The sequence below is a fragment of the Drosophila biarmipes genome, chromosome X, assembly GCF_025231255.1.
Source record: "Drosophila biarmipes strain raj3 chromosome X, RU_DBia_V1.1, whole genome shotgun sequence".
In the NCBI taxonomy this organism is placed as follows: Eukaryota; Metazoa; Arthropoda; class Insecta; order Diptera; family Drosophilidae; genus Drosophila; species Drosophila biarmipes.
The window spans coordinates 17027272-17046006 of NC_066611.1; the positions used below are offsets into that span (position 1 = coordinate 17027272).

At 37.9% G+C, this 18735-nt stretch overlaps 3 protein-coding genes across 3 annotated transcripts; 2 read left to right on the plus strand and 1 right to left on the minus strand.

Annotated features, from left to right (window-relative positions):
• Positions 1–529: 529 nt before the first annotated feature.
• On the minus strand, positions 530–2283 carry LOC108021878 (integumentary mucin C.1). Its single transcript, XM_017090672.3, has 2 exons — positions 2095–2283; positions 530–2036 (listed from the first exon to the last, which is right to left on the minus strand). Exons 1-2 carry the CDS (start codon positions 2144–2146, stop codon positions 643–645), a joined length of 1446 nt encoding a protein of 481 aa, XP_016946161.1. The 5' UTR covers positions 2147–2283; the 3' UTR covers positions 530–642.
• A 1540-nt stretch (positions 2284–3823) lies between these two features.
• LOC108021882 (uncharacterized) lies at positions 3824–4396 on the plus strand. The gene is made up of 2 exons (XM_017090676.3): positions 3824–3989; positions 4056–4396. The coding sequence occupies exons 1-2, from the start codon at positions 3950–3952 to the stop codon at positions 4274–4276; spliced, it is 261 nt and encodes an 86-aa protein (XP_016946165.1). The 5' UTR covers positions 3824–3949; the 3' UTR covers positions 4277–4396.
• Positions 4397–4837: 441 nt separating this feature from the next.
• LOC108021890 (uncharacterized) lies at positions 4838–5281 on the plus strand. The gene is made up of 2 exons (XM_017090683.3): positions 4838–5007; positions 5077–5281. The coding sequence occupies exons 1-2, from the start codon at positions 4968–4970 to the stop codon at positions 5235–5237; spliced, it is 201 nt and encodes a 66-aa protein (XP_016946172.1). The 5' UTR covers positions 4838–4967; the 3' UTR covers positions 5238–5281.
• Positions 5282–18735: the final 13454 nt, after the last annotated feature.

Sequence of the window (18735 nt, forward strand, 5' to 3'; positions counted from 1 at the left end):
TCCCCCGTTTTCTCTTCAGGTTGGCAGTCCCGCAGTTGGGATTTCTGTTATCATTTCGCCTACTCCATTTGCTTCCTCAAACTTGCCACGTTAATGAGGCTCGCCAGATTGGAATGTATTGCTGTTGCGTTGTCAGTTTGCCACATAGAAATAATTATCTACAACAGTTGAGCAGAGATTTTCTACTTGGGAATATGTTGCACAAAATGGAGACTCTAGGCACAACGGTTACGGAAGGAAAATTGGTGATCCCTGCCGAATGGTTAAATTAAATATTGTTGAGCATTATATGGAATAATATGAATTTACATGAGCTTTAATGCAAATTAGTTCTACTTTAATAAATATTCAATAAAGGTATGTATTAGTGCTGTAAAATCATTGAACTTTGAAATAACTGAAATTATTTTCTGCTTCTTTGTTTTCAGCGTAAGTTTCATTTATATTACAGCTGGAGCAACACCCATAAACTTTTTTGGACACATATCTGATACCATACACAGTATAACCCAATAAAAAACGATGGGAATGACATTTTGTGAAAAATATTTTTATTTAAAGTTAATAAATAAAGTAAACTAACGAATATGGGACTCCAGTAATTGGTCTCAGTCTCCTGGAGAATGATGCAAACGATCGGGGTTAATTGGGGATCCTGTTATTGTCGATATTTCCGAGATAGAGAGGCAGCTGTGGAAATGGCTCTAGCACATTGTTCGAGTTGAGGACTAGATCCTCGTAGTCATCGCTGAAGTCATCAAAACCACTGAGCGTCGTCCTGGCGGTTGTTGTTGTTGTTGTTGTTGTGGTGGAGCTGCTAGTGGTCAGTGGTGCCAAGGTCGTGCGGCGACGGGGTCTCCTGCCGCGGCGACCCTTGCGACCCTTTCGCAGTTTGCGCTGTGGCTTGCCAATCTCATTCGATCGGCCATAAATATTCGGGTAGGGTTCCACGGTGTAAACGGTGTAAGCGGGTGGTGTTGTGCTGGTCGTTGTGGTTGGAACGGTTGTGCTATCAACAATTGTTGTTGAAATGGTAGTGCTATCTGCAACTGTTGTTGAAAGTGTTGTGCTATCAGCAAGTGTGGTTAAAGCTTCTGTGCTGGTTGTTGCTGCTAGAGTGGTTGATGTTGTTGACTGTGGAGCTGTTGTTGTGGTCTGTGCTATTTTTGTTGTGGGCTGAAATGTTGTTGTTGTTGTGGGTTTTACTGTGGTTGTTGTGGGCTGTATTGTAGTTGTGGAGCTTTGAGTGGTTGTTGTTGAAGGCTGTGTTGTTGTTATTGAAGGCTGTGTTGTTGTTGTTGAAAGCTGTGTTGTTGTGGAAGTAAATTGTGTTGTTGTTGTTGAAGTTTGAGTAGGTGCTGTTGTCAATGTGGCTGCTGTTGTAGTTTGAGTTGTGGGCTGTGGTGTTGTTGTTAAATCTTGAGCGGTTGTTGCTGTGGATTGTGGAGTTGTTGTTGGTGTGATTGTTGTTGTGGATAAAGGCGTTGCTATTGTTGTTGTCGATTGTGGAGTTGTTGTTGAAGTCTGAGTAGTGGTTAGTGGTGTTGTTGTGGAAGCTGCAGTACTTGTTGTAGCAACAGAAACAGTTGTGGTCGGCTGTTGTGTCGTTGTTATAGTTTGCAGTGTTGTTGTGGGGGCTTGTGTAGTTGTTAAAGCTTGTGTGGTTGTTGTTGTTGGAGTGTTGGTTGTGGTAGGTGGAGTGCTTGTTGTTGCAGTCGACTGTGTGCTTGTTAATGTTTCAGTGGTTGTGGTAATTGCTGCTTGCGTGGATGTTGAACTAGTAGATGTTGCTGTAGTTGTCGTTAATGTTGCAGAAGTTGCTGTTGAAGTCGACGATGCTTCAGTTGTCGCTAAGGAAGATGCTGTAGTGCTGGAGGAATCTGTGGCATTTGATGCCGCCTCAGCAGCTGCAATTATTTCGCTAATATTTATTGAAATGGTCTCGTTAACGCTCGTTCCATTCGCCGACTGAAGCGTGTTGTTCGAGCTGGTGATCGAGGCCAGAAACGTGGACTCCTGGCCCACTGTTAGGCCGACTAAAATGAGCGAGAAATTAGCATCCAAGTTAAGGTCATGTGAGCCACCACTAATTACCTAATGTTGTCACCACAACGAAGGCAATTAAATGTTTACGTGACGGCAGCATTGTCGACGTGCTGCTTTCCTTTCCCTTCCGTTTCCTTAATTAGCCCTGAATGGAAGCCTTTAAGTCGTTGGTGTTGCTGCTCTGGCTGGGCGAACTGCTCTATAAATTTGGCTAATTGAACTGATTTTCCGAGTGCTCAGATGGTCCAGTTTTATATCGATGGCCACTGGCACCACGTCCGGAAACGTGTGTTCCGTACGTGCGATTGTCGATTAACTTATCGCGTCTTCGGTCGATGCCAATCTCGATGCCCCAGCTGTTGCCACTCACTCTCGCTCTCGTTCCCCGGATTCATTTCTTTGCGCCCCTCCGCCATTGAAGACGTCTTCTGAATCTGATGCTGATTCGCAATCTGAATTCCGTTGCCGGAAGTGGCTTACACTTGTTGAACGCTTTAAAATATGTACTACGAGCAGATGCATGGCAACCGGATGCATGCCACTTGCATGCGATTAACAACCGGGCACGTAATCTTGGACAACTTCGAGAGCAGTTGGTCACAAGACAACAAACAGATATCAGCCTCTAGGGGCAATGCGTTTTAGTGCGTTCTTTAATGAATTTAAATCTGAGTATGCCCTTCAATCAGAGTATTGGACTTGAAGAGAAGTTTTTAAAAGAAAAATGACCTTGTTGAAGTTGGTTATTGTAAATATAGGTACTTTCATGTTCTTTAATAAATTAATTCACTAGTCAATCTATCTGTGAATTATAGTTATAGAGATTATTTTTTATAAAATCTATTTTTCATACTTTTAATCATTTTGTTTTATATTTAACCCATCCTAAAAAGGTTTATTAAAAAACCAATCTATAAATAGGTAAAGTATACTATTATTTAAAAGCACATGAACTTATAAACGGCCTGCTACCTGTTTTTATTTATAAAATATAACTCGTCTTTAAATAAAGATGAAAAAAAATGTACTTAACTCTGAATCGTTTCAACAAATCGAATACGGATAAAACACTTTCAACTAACGAGGCAATCCGTTTATGTCAAACCAAAATACTTTTACTAATTTCAGTTAATTGTGAGACACAAAAAGTTATTCAATAAAAACATGAATAAATGGAACGCGGTATAAACAGACATTATGGCATCCGATTATCTCTGATAACAAGCTACGAATGAAATGGAAATTGTTTAATTGTTGGTGTTATAAAAAAGAACTTAACGCAGAATTTTAATTATGTATTTACATGTCATTCCGCGCCCCCTTCGAAAGCTTAAAGTTGTAATTATTTAGCTGATACGTGATGGGAGGCGAATTGCGAAATATTATGTAAACAATTCGCTAGAACAGAATGCAAATAAAAAGTGAAAACAAAATGTGGCAAGGGCGCCCTGCTAATGGGTCATAAAGGGGTTCCAACCCAGTTCATAAAGTAAAATAAAAAGTGTATATTAAATCCGTTTACACAAAGAGAAAAATTGCAAGATCAGGGAAAAATAAACATCAAATATTAATTTATCAAATATATTATAGAAAAATAATAACCCAATTTTGGAATTACTAAAAAGAGTTACTATTTTAATGTTCTTTTTAAAGCTCTTGCAAATTTTCCGAATGTTGTGCTTTTCGCAGTGCATTTTAAGCCGATTTAAAGACTATGTCTTATGACGTACTATGTGTCGTACTATATAGCAGCAGTTTCGAACCGGTGATAAATCGTGGAGAACGCTCCAGATAGTGATGGCCAATACGTGACCAAAGCCCACAAAGTTCTCCGCTCGGTGACTATAAAACTCGGAGTCGATCCAGTTGGGTCAAGTAGTCGATACATCCAAACCGTGCTAAAATGTTCAACAAGTCGATCGTCGTGGCCCTCATTGTGTGCGGTGCGTAGTCCTTTCGATCACCAGGATAACAATTTTTTTGAATATAATTCATTCCTTATTTCTTAGCCTGCTACCTGGGCACTATTGATGCTCGTCCTGGAGGCCTCGATGTGCTCGGTGGTGGTGGTTCACTGCCGCTAGTTGGTCCTTTAGCTACGGGAGCTCTCAGTGGCGTTGCTGGTGGAGCTACTAGTGGACTTACCAGTGGCGTACTTGCATCCGCCCTTCCCGCGGTGACCGGCGGACATCAGGGTCTTTTGGGAGCAGCTCCAGGAATTACAGGCTAAGGCCCCGCTGTCATTTTGGACATTCTTTGCAAGCTTAAAAATGTTTAAAAGCGTATTAAATTTAGCATAATTTGACAAATTTCAATTGAAAATAAAGTAACGTTTTGAGCATTTAAAAAATGTGTTTTTCAATAAAATACCACAGACTAAAATAATTCAGAATGGGTTTTTGGACTTAAAGAGAACAAATATTAATCTGGCGTGCCACATAAATCACAAAGCGGTAATTTTCCTTCGTGCGTCTATGTACATTTTATACGGCTTAACGTTAAAGTGATTTCTGGGGCACTCTAAAATATTCGATTTGCTTTACACAAATTATTATTATTATTATAGTTTAATGGTACCATAAAAACCTATTTCGTACGACTCTTACTTATTAAGTTATTTTAATAGTTTTTTAGTTATATATAAACTTTATTAAATATATAAAATTACGCATTTCAACTTGGGTTTAAAAATCCTTTAAATAAAATTTAAGAATAAAGTTAATGTTTGATATAAATTTTAGTCTATTTTAAAATCAGCGAGCTTAGCTCAAGCCGGTGAAAATCTGAGGCCTTGCATAAAGCGAAACCCAAGTCGAAATTAATCTGAGCTACGTGAGCTGGCGAGGCTCTGGGGTCCACGTAGGACCGAGTTTCGGACTATTTATGAAGGGCTCAGTGCCCGAAGAGAGCTCAGTTCCACCATGTCAGCCCAGAAATTATTGTTCATTGCCCTGCTTCTTGGTAAGTTATTTCAACGCTCTGCCAGCTAACAAGAAAACTTTAATCTCTTGACTTATTATTTTTAAACAGTAGTGATGATGGCAGTGGCCTGGAGTTTGCCCAGTCAAGCGCAGAATGCGACGAACACCTCGTCTGAGAGAAGACGGCTGATCAAGGATTTTGTGGCCAAAGTTCACGAGTTAATAAGCATATTAATGAAGCAGTTGCAACAACTGGCAGCCATTAAATAGCGCTGTATCCGAATAAAATAAATGAATTTAAATAAAAAACAAATCATATAAAGCAGTATTACTAATATTTTTAAAAAACCTTCACCTTTGAAGTGTCTCCTGATGTCTCCCATGGGGCAATAGCTTAAGAGCCTCCATTTTTGGGGTCACCACATGCCTGTGGTGACTGTACCGCACGACTGGGCCAAAAGCCAGCGGGAAAATGCCTGAAATTATGCCACAGCCCCGGCAAACACACACACATGCAAGCCGAAGAAAATGTGTTAAGAAAATCTTAACGAAATTTCTCACGTTTGCCATAATTACGGGAAAAATACGTGACATGTGTCTTGACTGCGAAATTTGCCAGGCATTCCGGCTCGGTGCGGCGATTGGCTGGTGGGCCAAGTAATGCATATGCAAGGTCGCTGCGGAACGGGTGCCGAGTTGTAAATGGCAATAATACCAATAAAAATCTGTGTACATCGCCCTCCGCCCCACGCCGCCCGGGCAAACGATGTAATTCATAAAAATCTCTTGAACAAATGTTTGTGACTCTTGGTCGTGACCCGCCGCCTCTCGTAGCCAGGACATTAATAACCCATGTGGCTGGGGTTGGCCCATTTCCATCGGCCTCGATGCCTTTGAATAATTCAGCCAAATGTTGTGGTGTGCGCCCCCGTTTCGCCTTAAAGTTTGTCTCCGTCGCAGGAGAAGAACTGGAAGAACCAGCTCGAGCAGTCCCTCCGAGGACGTTGCGTGATTGAATTGCGGCCTGATTGACAGTTGACAGTTGAAATTGATTTGGCTGCAAAGTCGAGCGGTGGCGGTGGTTGAAACAAGCCACCCGGACTCGGCTCCGGATTCGGTTGGCGGAGTCCGGGAAGAAGATTGATACATGGAGCCGGGGTGGCACTGCAAACAGCCACACTTATTAATCCCCCGAGTGCAGGCGTGCATAAGTATCGGGCAAATGGATTAGAAACTTTATGTGCACCACGGCGGTGCTGAGGGTCTGCACCGCGAAAAAGGGATATCGCAGGATACTCGGCTCCCAGAGGAGGCTGCACATTTGCTGTGAAAATCACGCGGAGTGTGTGCGCATTTTTGCTGAAAGAGAATGCTTATCTAAGAAATCATTAACTTTATGTTAAAAAATTAAGTTATTTTTAATTTTCTTAAAAATATGAATTAGTAGTAAAAGTAGAAAATAGCCCCTTTCATTTTTGATGTATTATTTTAAGGCATTTTAAGAGTGTTGTTATGATAAGTATTAAATTTAAAATACTTATTTACAATTTCAAAGCTACTGTCTAAGTGCACGCCTAAATTTTTAACAATTAAATTGATCAGTTTTTTATTAAATTAAAAATAATTTGCAGACCATTTCCTTAATTTACAAAAACGTATCTGAGTACCCCTGATTTCTCTCCGTGTGTAGGTAAGCGTGGAAGTGATTGTTGGCTAACTTCTAGGACCAAAAGGATTCCGCCCCCCCGAATCTGTTGCTATTTAATTAAGTTGGACCGACCAAAGGGATCGGAGTGGTGAGTGCTAGCATATGGATAGAGTGGGGTGCAGCAGCAGCAGCACCACCACCACCACCATTACCACCACCCAGCCAGTGTCCTTTAAGCCCACCCACTCCACCTGCATCCTGCCATGGCCACATTTGTGTGACAGTTAATGAACTCCCGTCACTCTTTCGCCTTTGTTTTCGCTAATCAAAGATACAAGCGGCGTGTGAGCGGCATACGCAATGAGGCGACGGCGATGGAGTGCAGTCAATTAATTGATGGATGATGTGCATAATGAAAGGCGAGTGGGGACTTGTCAAAGGAGCCTTTGAGCTGGGTTCGGGGCTGGCGGTGGGAGGTCACCCTCGAGGAAGTAGCGAATCTTATAATACAACTTTAGGTTTTCTCTAAAAAATAATACATCACATTTAACAGATAAAATTTAAGGGGGAAAAGATTGAAGACATTTAATATCAAAAATTAATACTACATAGGAAACAGTAAATAAAACATTTTTCTACCTCTACACCTCATCTGAGAGTGTTTTTTTTTTAATTTTTAATATATTTCACCGAGCCAGAATCATATAAAATCATTCAAATTCCCCTGTAGACTAGATATACTTCTTCTTACATTTTTTGTTGGCTATTTTGGCCCCACTATTCCCAACGTGGGCCCAATATCAGAGGCTCATCAAGGATCCCTGCCCATCCAGTGGGAGTCCATTCAATCGAAGGCTGCACATCCGGGTGTATTGATTGCTTTGACAAATCTGAGGCTCGTGTAATTTCATTACAAAAACCCCGAATCGGCTTCAGCAGGGGATTACCACAAAAGCATTTTTCGAGTCGAGTCGAGACGAGCCGAGTCGATGTCTATATATTCCCCAAACAGCGAGCAGAGATGGCAGAGGCTAGAGGGTTGGGGGTCCAGTGTCTGGACGGGTTTTCCAGATGCTTTTTCGCCCGCCCTCGTTGTGTATGAAAATTAAATTCAATTGTGTGACAAGTTAATCCTATTTCTCATCTCCCAACTTTTATTTAAGCTTCATTCTTTATGCATTACATGCGAGCACCGTGGGTGAGTGAGTGACACCGGTCCTTCTTGCTCGGTTGCGACGCCAGTAGACGGTCCATCAATCAGTCAATCAGCCAGTCAGCCAGTCAGTCAATCAGTCAGTCAGTCAGGCAGTCAGTCAGTGAGTCACAGTCACTCCTCCGGCAAATGTCATAGACTGTCAGAAATGTTTGATATGCTGCCTGCCTGCTGTCTTGGAGCCCCGTTGCCGAAAGTGAAAGCGAAGGGTTGCTGTCTGGGTCCCAGGGGTCGTAGATTTTGAGTGCCTCCGTGCCCGGCAACACTTCATTAAACGCATAAAGCAATAAAATGTTCTCTCGATGAGCAAAACAAAGACCATCCCGAAGCGAAACCCCATCGAAAAGGGCTTCTTTCGGCTGTCTGACAGCTTGACGTTGCCTGCTAATGGCAGAGCAAAAGGAAAAAATGGAATAAATGAAGGCATCTCCCGAATTGATACACTCGAGTCCCGGCAAGTGGCCCTTGTGATTGGGAAGTCATAAAGCTGCTGGCTGGCCATAATGAAAGTCAAACACCCACTGCACACCGATTCTTCCTATGGCTGCGCTCAAATTTTGCTTTGATTATGCAAATGTCGATACTGAGAGGGCTAAATCCGTGGCAATTGGCAGCCAGATTAGCTTAACTTATGGAAGGGATTCTGTTGAAAATATCACGGTACAACTCTTCTGCACACACTAGGAGCTCATGAATTTCTGTGTGAATGTACGGTTAATTAATTTGTTTTTTTCTAATAAAATTAAATTTTTCGATAGGAAAACTACAACTACAAAATGGCATATCACGATATTTAAAGATAAAAGATAAAAAATAGAAAGATAGTAGATAGAAATAAAATAAGATAATAAATTTTCTTTCTTAAGCCAGCTTTCCGGAACAGTCGGTCCTTGGCTGTAGGCCTTGATTTGGCTGAACTACGATTCAAAAACCAGAAAGAAAATCTCTTTTTTTGGCTGAAATCCGAAATCCAAAAAATCACGATACACCCCCTGTAAAAAATCGAAAAAAGGTTTAAAAAATATATTTTCTTTTAAATGATGCAGATCGTTAGCAAATTAAGCCAGCTCTCCGAAACAGTCGGTCTTTTGGCTGTCGGCCTTGATTTGGCTGAACTACGATTCAAAAACCAGAAAGAAAATCTCTTTTTTTGGCTGAAATCCGAAATCCAAAAAATCACGATACACCCCCTGTAAAAAATCGAAAAATGGTTTAAAAAATAAATTTTCTTTTAAATGATGCAGATCGTTAGCAAATTAAGCCAGCTTTCCGAAACAGTCGGTCTTTTGGCTGTAGGCCTTGATTTGGCTGAACTACGATTCAAAAACCAGAAAGAAAATCTCTTTTTTTTTGGCTGAAATCCGAAATCCAAAAAATCACGATACACCCCCTGTAAAAAATCGAAAAATGGTTTAAAAAATACATTTTCTTTTAAATGATGCAGATCGTTAGCAAATTAAGCCAGCTTTCCGAAACAGTCGGTCTTTTGGCTGTAGGCCTTGATTTGGCTGAACTACGATTCAAAAACCAGAAAGAAAATCTCTTTTTTTGGCTGAAATCCGAAATCCAAAAAATCACGATCACCCCCTGTAAAAAATCGAAAAATAGTTTAAAAAATAAATTTTCTTTTAAATGATGCAGATCGTTAGCAAATTAAGCCAGCTTTCCGAAACAGTCGGTCTTTTGGCTGTCGGCCTTGATTTGGCTGAACTACGATTCAAAAACCAGAAAGAAAATCTCTTTTTTTGGCTGAAATCCGAAATCCAAAAAATCACGATCACCCCCTGTAAAAAATCGAAAAATAGTTTAAAAAATAAATTTTCTTTTAAATGATGCAGATCGTTAGCAAATTAAGCCAGCTTTCCGAAACAGTCGGTCTTTTGGCTGTAGGCCTTGATTTGGCTGAACTACGATTCAAAAACCAGAAAGAAAATCTCTTTTTTTGGCTGAAATCCGAAATCCAAAAAATCACGATCACCCCCTGTAAAAAATCGAAAAATAGTTTAAAAAATAAATTTTCTTTTAAATGATGCAGATCGTTAGCAAATTAAGCCAGCTTTCCGAAACAGTCGGTCTTTTGGCTGTAGGCCTTGATTTGGCTGAACTACGATTCAAAAACCAGAAAGAAAATCTCTTTTTTTGGCTGAAATCCGAAATCCAAAAAATCACGATACACCCCCTGTAAAAAATCGAAAAAAGGTTTAAAAAATATATTTTCTTTTAAATGATGCAGATCGTTAGCAAATTAAGCCAGCTTTCCGAAACAGTCGGTCTTTTGGCTGTAGGCTTTGATTTGGCTGAAGTACGATTCAAAAACCAGAAAGAAAATCTCTTTTTTTGGCTGAAATCCGAAATCCAAAAAATCACAATCACCCCCTGTAAAAAATCGAAAAATGGTTTAAAAAATAAATTTTCTTTTAAATGATGCAAATCGTTAGCAAATTAAGCCAGCTTTCCGAAACAGTCGGTCTTTTGGCTGTAGGCCTTGATTTGGCTGAACTACGATTCAAAAACCAGAAAGAAAATCTCTTTTTTTGGCTGAAATCCGAAATCCAATAAATCACGATACACCCCCTGTAAAAAATCGAAAAATGGTTTAAAAAATAAATTTTCTTTTAAATGATGCAGATCGTTAGCAAATTAAGCCAGCTTTCCGAAACAGTCGGTCTTTTGGCTGTAGGCCTTGATTTGGCTGAACTACGATTCAAAAACCAGAAAGAAAATCTCTTTTTTTGGCTGAAATCCGAAATCCAAAAAATCACGATCACCCCCTGTAAAAAATCGAAAAAAGGTTTAAAAAATATATTTTCTTTTAAATGATGCAGATCGTTAGCAAATTAAGCCAGCTTTCCGAAACAGTCGGTCTTTTGGCTGTAGGCTTTGATTTGTCTGAACTACGATTCAAGACCAGAAAGAAAATCTCTTTTTTTGGCTGAAATCCGAAATCCAATAAATCACGATACACCCCCTGTAAAAAATCGAAAAATGGTTTAAAAAATAAATTTTCTTTTAAATGATGCAGATCGTTAGCAAATTAAGCCAGCTTTCCGAAACAGTCGGTCTTTTGGCTGTAGGCCTTGATTTGGCTGAACTAGGATTCAAAAACCAGAAAGAAAATCTCTTTTATGGCTGAAATCCGAAATCCAAAAAATCACGATACACCCCCTGTAAAAAATCGAAAAATAGTTTAAAAAATAAATTTTCTTTTAAATGATGTAGATCGTTAGCAAATTAAGCCAGCTTTCCGAAACAGTCGGTCTTTTGGCTGTAGGCCTTGATTTGGCTGAACTACGATTCAAAAACCAGAAAGAAAATCTCTTTTTTTGGCTGAAATCCGAAATCCAAAAAACCACGATCACCCCCTGTAAAAAATCGAAAAATGGTTTAAAAAATAAATTTTCTTTTAAATGATGCAAATCGTTAGCAAATTAAGCCAGCTTTCCGAAACAGCCGGCCTTTTGGCTGTAGGCCTTGATTTGGCTGAACTACGATTCAAAAACCAGAAAGAAAATCTCTTTTTTTGGCTGAAATCCGAAATCCAAAAAATCACGATCACCCCCTGTAAAAAATCGAAAAATGGTTTAAAAAATAAATTTTCTTTTAAATGATGTAGATCGTTAGCAAATTAAGCCAGCTTTCCGAAACAGTTGGTCTTTTGGCTGTCGGCCTTGATTTGGCTGAACTACGATTCAAAAACCAGAAAGAAAATCTCTTTTTTTGGCTGAAATCCGAAATCCAAAAAATCACGATCACCCCCTGTAAAAAATCGAAAAATAGTTTAAAAAATAAATTTTCTTTTAAATGATGCAGATCGTTAGCAAATTAAGCCAGCTTTCCGAAACAGTCGGTCTTTTGGCTGTAGGCCTTGATTTGGCTGAACTACGATTCAAAAACCAGAAAGAAAATCTCTTTTTTTGGCTGAAATCCGAAATCCAAAAAATCACGATACACCCCCTGTAAAAAATCGAAAAAAGGTTTAAAAAATATATTTTCTTTTAAATGATGCAGATCGTTAGCAAATCAAGCCAGCTTTCCGAAACAGTCGGTCTTTTGGCTGTAGGCTTTGATTTGGCTGAAGTACGATTCAAAAACCAGAAAGAAAATCTCTTTTTTTGGCTGAAATCCGAAATCCAAAAAATCACAATCACCCCCTGTAAAAAATCGAAAAATGGTTTAAAAAATAAATTTTCTTTTAAATGATGCAAATCGTTAGCAAATTAAGCCAGCTTTCCGAAACAGTCGGTCTTTTGGCTGTAGGCCTTGATTTGGCTGAACTACGATTCAAAAACCAGAAAGAAAATCTCTTTTTTTGGCTGAAATCCGAAATCCAATAAATCACGATACACCCCCTGTAAAAAATCGAAAAATGGTTTAAAAAATAAATTTTCTTTTAAATGATGCAGATCGTTAGCAAATTAAGCCAGCTTTCCGAAACAGTCGGTCTTTTGGCTGTAGGCCTTGATTTGGCTGAACTACGATTCAAAAACCAGAAAGAAAATCTCTTTTTTTGGCTGAAATCCGAAATCCAAAAAATCACGATCACCCCCTGTAAAAAATCGAAAAAAGGTTTAAAAAATATATTTTCTTTTAAATGATGCAGATCGTTAGCAAATTAAGCCAGCTTTCCGAAACAGTCGGTCTTTTGGCTGTAGGCTTTGATTTGGCTGAAGTACGATTCAAAAACCAGAAAGAAAATCTCTTTTTTTGGCTGAAATCCGAAATCCAAAAAATCACAATCACCCCCTGTAAAAAATCGAAAAATGGTTTAAAAAATAAATTTTCTTTTAAATGATGCAAATCGTTAGCAAATTAAGCCAGCTTTCCGAAACAGTCGGTCTTTTGGCTGTAGGCCTTGATTTGGCTGAACTACGATTCAAAAACCAGAAAGAAAATCTCTTTTTTTGGCTGAAATCCGAAATCCAATAAATCACGATACACCCCCTGTAAAAAATCGAAAAATGGTTTAAAAAATAAATTTTCTTTTAAATGATGCAGATCGTTAGCAAATTAAGCCAGCTTTCCGAAACAGTCGGTCTTTTGGCTGTAGGCCTTGATTTGGCTGAACTACGATTCAAAAACCAGAAAGAAAATCTCTTTTTTTGGCTGAAATCCGAAATCCAAAAAATCACGATCACCCCCTGTAAAAAATCGAAAAAAGGTTTAAAAAATATATTTTCTTTTAAATGATGCAGATCGTTAGCAAATTAAGCCAGCTTTCCGAAACAGTCGGTCTTTTGGCTGTAGGCTTTGATTTGTCTGAACTACGATTCAAGACCAGAAAGAAAATCTCATTTTTTGGCTGAAATCCGAAATCCAATAAATCACGATGCACCCCCTGTAAAAAATCGAAAAATGGTTTAAAAAATAAATTTTCTTTTAAATGATGCAGATCGTTAGCAAATTAAGCCAGCTTTCCGAAACAGTCGGTCTTTTGGCTGTAGGCCTTGATTTGGCTGAACTACGATTCAAAAACCAGAAAGAAAATCTCTTTTTTTGGCTGAAATCCGAAATCCAAAAAATCACGATACACCCCCTGTAAAAAATCGAAAAAAGGTTTAAAAAATATATTTTCTTTTAAATGATGCAGATCGTTAGCAAATTAAGCCAGCTTTCCGAAACAGTCGGTCTTTTGGCTGTAGGCCTTGATTTGGCTGAACTACGATTCAAAAACCAGAAAGAAAATCTCTTTTATGGCTGAAATCCGAAATCCAAAAAATCACGATACACCCCCTGTAAAAAATCGAAAAATAGTTTAAAAAATAAATTTTCTTTTAAATGATGTAGATCGTTAGCAAATTAAGCCAGCTTTCCGAAACAGTCGGTCTTTTGGCTGTAGGCCTTGATTTGGCTGAACTACGATTCAAAAACCAGAAAGAAAATCTCTTTTTTTGGCTGAAATCCGAAATCCAAAAAACCACGATCACCCCCTGTAAAAAATCGAAAAATGGTTTAAAAAATAAATTTTCTTTTAAATGATGCAAATCGTTAGCAAATTAAGCCAGCTTTCCGAAACAGCCGGCCTTTTGGCTGTAGGCCTTGATTTGGCTGAACTACGATTCAAAAACCAGAAAGAAAATCTCTTTTTTTGGCTGAAATCCGAAATCCAAAAAATCACGATCACCCCCTGTAAAAAATCGAAAAATGGTTTAAAAAATAAATGTTCTTTTAAATGATGTAGATCGTTAGCAAATTAAGCCAGCTTTCCGAAACAGTCGGTCTTTTGGCTGTAGGCTTTGATTTGGCTGAAGTACGATTCAAAAACCAGAAAGAAAATCTCTTTTTTTGGCTGAAATCCGAAATCCAAAAAATCACAATCACCCCCTGTAAAAAATCGAAAAATGGTTTAAAAAATAAATTTTCTTTTAAATGATGCAAATCGTTAGCAAATTAAGCCAGCTTTCCGAAACAGTCGGTCTTTTGGCTGTAGGCCTTGATTTGGCTGAACTACGATTCAAAAACCAGAAAGAAAATCTCTTTTTTTGGCTGAAATCCGAAATCCAATAAATCACGATACACCCCCTGTAAAAAATCGAAAAATGGTTTAAAAAATAAATTTTCTTTTAAATGATGCAGATCGTTAGCAAATTAAGCCAGCTTTCCGAAACAGTTGGTCTTTTGGCTGTCGGCCTTGATTTGGCTGAACTACGATTCAAAAACCAGAAAGAAAATCTCTTTTTTTGGCTGAAATCCGAAATCCAAAAAATCACGATCACCCCCTGTAAAAAATCGAAAAAAGGTTTAAAAAATATATTTTCTTTTAAATGATGCAGATCGTTAGCAAATTAAGCCAGCTTTCCGAAACAGTCGGTCTTTTGGCTGTAGGCCTTGATTTGGCTGAACTAGGATTCAAAAACCAGAAAGAAAATCTCTTTTATGGCTGAAATCCGAAATCCAAAAAATCACGATACACCCCCTGTAAAAAATCGAAAAATAGTTTAAAAAATAAATTTTCTTTTAAATGATGTAGATCGTTAGCAAATTAAGCCAGCTTTCCGAAACAGTCGGTCTTTTGGCTGTAGGCCTTGATTTGGCTGAACTACGATTCAAAAACCAGAAAGAAAATCTCTTTTTTTGGCTGAAATCCGAAATCCAAAAAACCACGATCACCCCCTGTAAAAAATCGAAAAATGGTTTAAAAAATAAATTTTCTTTTAAATGATGCAAATCGTTAGCAAATTAAGCCAGCTTTCCGAAACAGCCGGCCTTTTGGCTGTAGGCCTTGATTTGGCTGAACTACGATTCAAAAACCAGAAAGAAAATCTCTTTTTTTGGCTGAAATCCGAAATCCAAAAAATCACGATCACCCCCTGTAAAAAATCGAAAAATGGTTTAAAAAATAAATTTTCTTTTAAATGATGCAAATCGTTAGCAAATTAAGCCAGCTTTCCGAAACAGTCGGTCTTTTGGCTGTAGGCCTTGATTTGGCTGAACTACGATTCAAAAACCAGAAAGAAAATCTCTTTTTTTGGCTGAAATCCGAAATCCAAAAAATCACGATAAATCGAAAAATGGTTTAAAAAATAAATTTTCTTTTAAATGATGCAGATCGTTAGCAAATTAAGCCAGCTTTCCGAAACAGTCGGTCTTTTGGCTGTAGGCCTTGATTTGGCTGAACTAGGATTCAAAAACCAGAAAGAAAATCTCTTTTATGGCTGAAATCCGAAATCCAAAAAATCACGATACACCCCCTGTAAAAAATCGAAAAATAGTTTAAAAAATAAATTTTCTTTTAAATGATGTAGATCGTTAGCAAATTAAGCCAGCTTTCCGAAACAGTCGGTCTTTTGGCTGTAGGCCTTGATTTGGCTGAACTACGATTCAAAAACCAGAAAGAAAATCTCTTTTTTTGGCTGAAATCCGAAATCCAAAAAACCACGATCACCCCCTGTAAAAAATCGAAAAATGGTTTAAAAAATAAATTTTCTTTTAAATGATGCAAATCGTTAGCAAATTAAGCCAGCTTTCCGAAACAGCCGGCCTTTTGGCTGTAGGCCTTGATTTGGCTGAACTACGATTCAAAAACCAGAAAGAAAATCTCTTTTTTTGGCTGAAATCCAAAATCCAAAAAATCACGATCACCCCCTGTAAAAAATCGAAAAATGGTTTAAAAAATAAATTTTCTTTTAAATGATGCAAATCGTTAGCAAATTAAGCCAGCTTTCCGAAACAGTCGGTCTTTTGGCTGTAGGCCTTGATTTGGCTGAACTACGATTCAAAAACCAGAAAGAAAATCTCTTTTTTTGGCTGAAATCCGAAATCCAAAAAATCACGATACACGCCCTGTAAAAAATCGAAAAATGGTTTAAAAAATACATTTTCTTTTAAATGATGCAGATCGTTAGCAAATTAAGCCAGCTTTCCGAAACAGTCGGTCTTTTGGCTGTAGGCCTTGATTTGGCTGAACTACGATTCAAAAACCAGAAAGAAAATCTCTTTTTTTGGCTGAAATCCGAAATCCAAAAAACCACGATCACCCCCTGTAAAAAATCGAAAAATGGTTTAAAAAATAAATTTTCTTTTAAATGATGCAAATCGTTAGCAAATTAAGCCAGCTTTCCGAAACAGCCGGCCTTTTGGCTGTAGGCCTTGATTTGGCTGAACTACGATTCAAAAACCAGAAAGAAAATCTCTTTTTTTGGCTGAAATCCGAAATCCAAAAAATCACGATCACCCCCTGTAAAAAATCGAAAAATGGTTTAAAAAATAAATTTTCTTTTAAATGATGCAAATCGTTAGCAAATTAAGCCAGCTTTCCGAAACAGTCGGTCTTTTGGCTGTAGGCCTTGATTTGGCTGAACTACGATTCAAAAACCAGAAAGAAAATCTCTTTTTTTGGCTGAAATCCGAAATCCAAAAAATCACGATACACGCCCTGTAAAAAATCGAAAAATGGTTTAAAAAATAAATTTTCTCTTAAATGATGCAGATCGTTAGCAAATTAAGCCAGCTTTCCGAAACAGTCGGTCTTTTGGCTGTAGGCCTTGATTTGGCTGAACTACGATTCAAAAACCAGAAAGAAAATCTCTTTTTTTTTGGCTGAAATCCGAAATCCAAAAAATCACGATACACCCCCTGTAAAAAATCGAAAAATGGTTTAAAAAATACATTTTCTTTTAAATGATGCAGATCGTTAGCAAATTAAGCCAGCTTTCCGAAACAGTCGGTCTTTTGGCTGTAGGCCTTGATTTGGCTGAACTACGATTCAAAAACCAGAAAGAAAATCTCTTTTTTTGGCTGAAATCCGAAATCCAAAAAATCACGATCACCCCCTGTAAAAAATCGAAAAATAGTTTAAAAAATAAATTTTCTTTTAAATGATGCAGATCGTTAGCAAATTAAACCAGCTTTCCGAAACAGTCGGTCTTTTGGCTGTAGGCCTTGATTTGGCTGAACTACGATTCAAAAACCAGAAAGAAAATCTCTTTTATGGCTGAAATCCGAAATCCAAAAAATCACGATACACCCCCTGTAAAAAATCGAAAAATAGTTTAAAAAATAAATTTTCTTTTAAATGATGCAGATCGTTAGCAAATTAAGCCAGCTTTCCGGAACAGTCGGTCCTTGGCTGTAGGCCTTGATTTGGCTGAACTACGATTCAAAAACCAGAAAGAAAATCTCTTTTTTTGGCTGAAATCCGAAATCCAAAAAATCACGATCACCCCCTGTAAAAAATCGAAAAATGGTTTAAAAAATAAATTTTCTTTTAAATGATGCAAATCGTTAGCAAATTAAGCCAGCTTTCCGAAACAGTCGGTCTTTTGGCTGTAGGCCTTGATTTGGCTGAACTACGATTCAAAAAACCAGAAAGAAAATCTCTTTTTTTGGCTGAAATCCGAAATCCAAAAAATCACGATCACCCCCTGTAAAAAATCGAAAAATGGTTTAAAAAATAAATTTTCTTTTAAATGATGCAAATCGTTAGCAAATTAAGCCAGCTTTCCGAAACAGTCGGTCTTTTGGCTGTAGGCCTTGATTTGGCTGAACTACGATTCAAAAACCAGAAAGAAAATCTCTTTTATGGCTGAAATCCGAAATCCAAAAAATCACGATACACCCCCTGTAAAAAATCGAAAAATAGTTTAAAAAATAAATTTTCTTTTAAATGATGCAGATCGTTAGCAAATTAAGCCAGCTTTCCGGAACAGTCGGTCCTTGGCTGTAGGCCTTGATTTGGCTGAACTACGATTCAAAAACCAGAAAGAAAATCTCTTTTTTTGGCTGAAATCCGAAATCCAAAAAATCACGATCACCCCCTGTAAAAAATCGAAAAATGGTTTAAAAAATAAATTTTCTTTTAAATGATGCAAATCGTTAGCAAATTAAGCCAGCTTTCCGAAACAGTCGGTCTTTTGGCTGTAGGCCTTGATTTGGCTGAACTACGATTCAAAAACCAGAAAGAAAATCTCTTTTTTTGGCTGAAATCCGAAATCCAAAAAATCACGATCACCCCCTGTAAAAAATCGAAAAATGGTTTAAAAAATAAATTTTCTTTTAAATGATGCAGATCGTTAGCAAATTAAGCCAGCTTTCCGGAACAGTCGGTCCTTGGCTGTAGGCCTTGATTTGGCTGAACTACGATTCAAAAACCAGAAAGAAAATCTCTTTTTTTTTGGCTGAAATCCGAAATCCAAAAAATCACGATCACCCCCTGTAAAAAATCGAAAAATGGTTTAAAAAATAAATTTTCTTTTAAATGATGCAAATCGTTAGCAAATTAAGCCAGCTTTCCGGAACAGTCGGTCCTTGGCTGTAGGCCTTGATTTGGCTGAACTACGATTCAAAAACCAGAAAGAAAATCTCTTTTTTTGGCTGAAATCCGAAATCCAAAAAATCACGATACACCCCCTGTAAAAAATCGAAAAAAGGTTTAAAAAATATATTTTCTTTTAAATGATGCAGATCGTTAG